General features: G+C 39.0%; 1 protein-coding gene across 1 annotated transcript; it reads left to right on the top strand.

Annotated features, from left to right (window-relative positions):
* Window positions 1-5,138, top strand: cope (COPI coat complex subunit epsilon). The gene is made up of 10 exons (XM_017407074.3): window positions 1-151; window positions 316-378; window positions 491-591; window positions 992-1,144; window positions 1,415-1,468; window positions 1,634-1,715; window positions 1,957-2,112; window positions 3,447-3,515; window positions 4,537-4,611; window positions 4,848-5,138. Exons 1-10 carry the CDS (start codon window positions 50-52, stop codon window positions 4,899-4,901), a joined length of 909 nt encoding a protein of 302 aa, XP_017262563.1. The 5' UTR covers window positions 1-49; the 3' UTR covers window positions 4,902-5,138.

Here is a 5,138-nt window from a genome sequence, read left to right as displayed (position 1 = left end):
TAAAGAAGGTACGTCATTTTGCGACGTGTCCGGAAGTTCAGTTGTCAATATGGCGTCACAGCAGAGCGATGTGGACGAGCTCTTCGATGTGAAAAATGCTTATTATATCGGAAGTTACCAACAATGTATTAACGAGGCTCAGAAGGTGAAGGTATGGGACAGATTTAAATTTGTTAAATTGTTCACATTTGTTACAGTTTGTGTCGGTTTAGCCTACAGGAGCTATGCTAACAAGCTAGCTAGCAGCAGCTATCCGTTGCTTTTATATCTCTACCGATTTCAGTGCTGAAAATCAACTTTGTTTTGTTTTTAAAGCCGTCATCACCAGAGAAGGAGATTGAAAGAGACATGTTTTTGTATAGAGCATACATCGCTCAGGTAAGACAAAAAGAAATCTCCTGTCTTGAGTATTTGCTGTGCATTTATTACTTTGTTATTTGTCAAAATAAAAGCCCTGTCCTCTAACCTGTCAGTGTCTTGTGATTTACAGAGGAAATATGGTGTTGTTCTGGATGACATTAAGGACAATTCCCCACCTGAGCTTCAGGCTGTGAAAATGTTTGCAGATTATCGGTCCAGCGAAAGCAAAAGGTACAACCCTGCATTTAACACGACTCAACTCAAACAGAGCCCTCCTGGTTCCTATTTCATTTATTAAATCAAAAATCATTTCAGTTTTATTTTAGTTCTTTCGTTAAGCTAATTATTTGATGACAGGAGTGTTGTGTGTTGCAGTTTGGACATGAACCTCTCCACAGAAAGGTCACTCTTTTTGGGGAAAAGTTTGTGTTTTCATTTAAGATGTTCAGACTCCTCCGAGTGTTTCTGAGACAGTTTTTAGATCACTCATCTTCACAGTTTCATCAAAAATGTGCCATGTAGGTTAATGTACAAATACTAAATCTGCAAAGATTACAGATTATACAGTATTTTGTTGTTTGGCATCAATCATTCTCCATATATATATATTATGCTCTCTTGTCTTGTTCAGAGATGCTATTGTTGCCGATTTGGACAAGAAGATGTCAAAGAGTGTGGATGCTGCCAACACCACCTTCCTCCTCATGGCTGCCTCCATCTACTACCATGAGGCAAACAGTGACGCTGCCCTCAGAACTCTGCACCAAGGAGAAAGTCTGGAGTGGTAAAGAGGACTCAACATTTCACATAACGTGATGCCAAAACGATTATGCTGTGATGCCGTTATGTCACCAAATAACCACTAGAAAATACAACTCGTCATAAAAGTTTTGTTTTAAGAATCCGGTTAAAATAGTAAATATTCACAAATCTTCACTGACAATTCTTGAGTCTTTTTTTTGATTTTGTGAATTTTTGTTTGTTAGAATTATTATGTTTGTTGTGAAACTGGTCAAACTGAACCTAATTGTTATTTTTGTTTTTCTTCGGTCAGCATGGCCATGACTGTCCAGGTGCTTCTCAGTCTGGATCGTGTTGACCTGGCAAGGTATGAGTTTGTTGTTTGACGTCCTCATAAAACATAATGCTGTGTTTGGTTGAAGTTGCTCAGAAAACATTAGTTTCCAGGTGAATGCACGAACACTAGTCAAGTTCTGTTAATAAATTAGTTCTATTCCCTTTTAATCTACATTTTGTTTTGTTTTTTTAACAGGAAAGAACTGAAGAAGATGCAGGAACAGGATGAGGATGCCACTCTAACCCAGCTAGCCACAGCTTGGGTTAATATTGCTGTGGTGAGGAGAAAACATTAATGTATAAATGCATGATTCACGAGTGAATGGTCAACATGTTTGTAAATCCTTGGCACATATCTGAATAAGAGGAATATTGTTTGTTAGTGATGGGGGGAGATAACGTCTCAGTTTAGTCCGCAGTCTTCCAGATTTCCAATTGTTTGCGCCGGTTGCGGCAGAAGAATTAAAAATGCATCACTCAGTGCCGTTCTGCTGGTAAACACTCTGCTTGTTGTTTCAGGGAGGAGAGAAGCTGCAAGATGCCTACTACATTTTCCAAGAAATGTCCGACAAGTACTCGTCCACACTGCTGCTTCTCAACGGGCAGGCGGCCTGCTACATGGCTCAGAATAAGTGGGAGGAGGCTGAGGGAGTGCTACAAGAGGCACTTGATAAGGTTGGAAATCAACAGCTTTGTTTATGTGTAGTTGTTTTGTGTATATAAATCCATATTCACAAATGTTGGTGATATAATAAAAGGTAAAATAAAAGGCTTTTTGTGTTTAGGTATGTTAGATATGAGTCAGGTGAGGCTGCAGGGGCGTTAATTATGCTTGCTGGTAGAGTTATGATAATAGTGGTGACATACTTATACCAGTGGGATTCATGTAATTAAAATGTCCTCTGCCAAAGAGAGTGTACCTGCCAGTTACTGTGACCCCACGGGCCTCAGTCTGTTAGTGGCACACATGAATGAAATACCCCTCTGTTGACGTCGACATACTGGGCGTTTTGCAGAGGGCTGTCTTCCAAGCAGGCTCTAAAATAAGAACAGCTGTGGGTTAGCTGTGCTAACATCTAAACAAAGTATAAAACAACCCACATTGGAAGTGTATTTTTTATTTGTGGACTCAAAACAACTTTCCCTACTTCTTTAGTGAGCGACAGTGTGAGGAAAAATAATTTTGTATATGAAATCTTCTTGGAGTGACCCTGTATTCATGAGCAATGGGTAAAAAAAAAACCATTACCATCTTTGTAACAGCAGATGGCAGCATAGTTTTTTGTACTCCAGAGTTCTTGTTATTCATGTTTCATCAATAGGCACAGGTAATGTGCAACATGCAACTAATTTCCAGATGTTTTATTTATTTTATACTTATTTAATAACTTTTTATTCTTCACTCTGTTAACTATACTTTTTGGTATTAAATTTAGTATTATGTCCTAATTAAGTCATTATTGTAATTACTTGTTATCTTTTTTAAATGCTCTGCAAATAAGTTTAATAACTTAAAAATCCAGCTTCACATGGCGACCCCAGCCTGATGTTTCAGTCGTGTCTTACAATGTTAATTGGTTTAATTTTTACAAAGAAGCGGTTATCCATTGACATTATCTCTCACTCTACAGACAGAACTTCACAAAGGTGTAATGAGACTTTCAACTCTCATAACCTTTAGCAAAACACAGACAAATGATCTACAGTCGGTCCCAGAAATGGAGGCTTTTCTTGTTTCACGCGGTCATCTACAAACAAGTTTTTGTGCAACGCCTATATTTCCACCTAAATTTGATGAGCAGAATTTGAAGTCAGACTGGATCACACTACTTGTGACATTTCACGTGTCGTGTTTATGGAAGCAGAACATCTTCTTTATTTAGCCTTTGTTCTCTGTAAGCTCCATGCTATGTCCTCTAGCTTAGGTTAAACTTGCTCTGGCGTTCACAAGCTAAAATAAGTCTCTCACTCTGTCCATTTTCTCTCTCTCTCTCCTCTCTCCCTATCAGGACAGCAGCCATCCCGAGACGCTGATCAACCTCATAGTGCTGACTCAGCATCTGGGCAAAGCTCCTGAGGTGAGACTTTAGACCCATAGCCTTTAGAGGCCGCTGCTTTGACAGCTGTCAGTTTAAAGGTTTCCTTCAGGCAAACATCTAGAAGAAGACGTCAAACGGTTTTGCTCCACAACCCTTGTTGTACAAATGCAACGAGTGTGTGTTGCTATCATCAGAACATTCCTTTTTCCTTTTTTGCAAATTGCAAACATCTGTCAAAAAGGATATTTTTCTACACATCAGCGGATTTAATGATGTGTGCGTTTTACAACCCAAGACTCAGAGTTCATGAGATAAAAACTCTGTACTCTGACTTGCATTGGATGGACTTGATACTAATGAAGTACAACACGGATCATAAACACAAAGACATCAGTAAAGCGTTTCAGTCGAGATAACCTCGAGTTAGGTGTGATGAACAGTTAACCGGTAAAATAAGAGAATTTCTTCGTAAAGCGGACAGTCTTACGCTGATAGGGATGATAAGAATATCCCTTTTAAAAGTTATTTGTTTAGCTTTGGTGTCATACTTTTATGGTATGTGAATGCATGTACGAGTCTTGTCTCCAAACCTCACAGGAACAAAGCTTTTCAAGCATTTTTCAGACACTTTGGAACAACGACATTAAACTCTCTGAAGCTTTGCAGCCTATAGATCACACAGTGCAGTGCGTTTCCCTTAAACATTAAAAATTTATGTCTCATGACTAATTTAGCAACAGCCAAAGTGGTAGAAAAATCTGTTGTGTTTTATTTACCATGAGTTTCACTGTTCGGTTGAATTATTGTATCATATTCGATTGTCAGTGAAAAGCAGCAGACAGAAAGAATAACTCAGTTTGAGTCTGAATTTGCTGAATTGTGATTTGTGCACAGTAAAAATGCTGTCTGCAGCACATTCCTGTTATTAAAACTGTATTTTTAGGGTCCCAAATACACGTTTTAGTCTTGACAATTCATTGTAAATTTTTCTCTAAAACCCTGCTCTTCGGAGGTTGTAAGTTTTGGTGTCTGTAAGCATCACGTGTCTGTGTGCCCTCAGGTCACCAATCGGTATCTCTCCCAGCTGAAAGATGCACACAGAGCCCACCCCTTCCTCAAAGACTACATCGCCAAGGTAACTACTCTCTTGTAGTTTATTTACAAGTTTGGTTGATAGGTTGGCGGCAGGTCTCCTTGATCTAAAGCCAAGGAGAGCATTCAACTCTGACTCTTCAGCCTTTGTCACACACTGTGTTGTAATTATACGAGAGTTCAGTGGGTTACCAAACAAACTGAGTCAGTCGCCGCAGCTTTATTGGTGAGATGTCTTTTTTTGGTGTTAACGGTTTCCTCTTCTGTGTCTTCCTGCAGGAGAATGAGTTCGACAGATTAGCAGTGCAGTACGCCCCCACCGCCACAGCATGAAGCATCTGGTTTTCTCCGAGAGACTTTGACAGTGAACTTTATGGAAATGCCATCTCTTTTTGACTCATACATGTGTTTGCTTTTATGGCTGTATTTAAACCCCTTTAGAAGTCATAATGAAGTCCTTATTAGATATGTGGGCAGATTCATTCTATATAAATTTACTTTTTTTTTCCACAGATATTCATCTGTGACACAAACATTCCTTTGAAATGTTAATAAATGTGTGAAACCTGC

The sequence above is a fragment of the Kryptolebias marmoratus genome, linkage group LG24, assembly GCF_001649575.2.
Source record: "Kryptolebias marmoratus isolate JLee-2015 linkage group LG24, ASM164957v2, whole genome shotgun sequence".
NCBI lineage: Eukaryota > Metazoa > Chordata > Actinopteri > Cyprinodontiformes > Rivulidae > Kryptolebias > Kryptolebias marmoratus.
The sequence above is the reverse complement of the archived record's forward strand: the minus strand, read 5'-3'. Positions and strand labels throughout refer to the sequence as shown.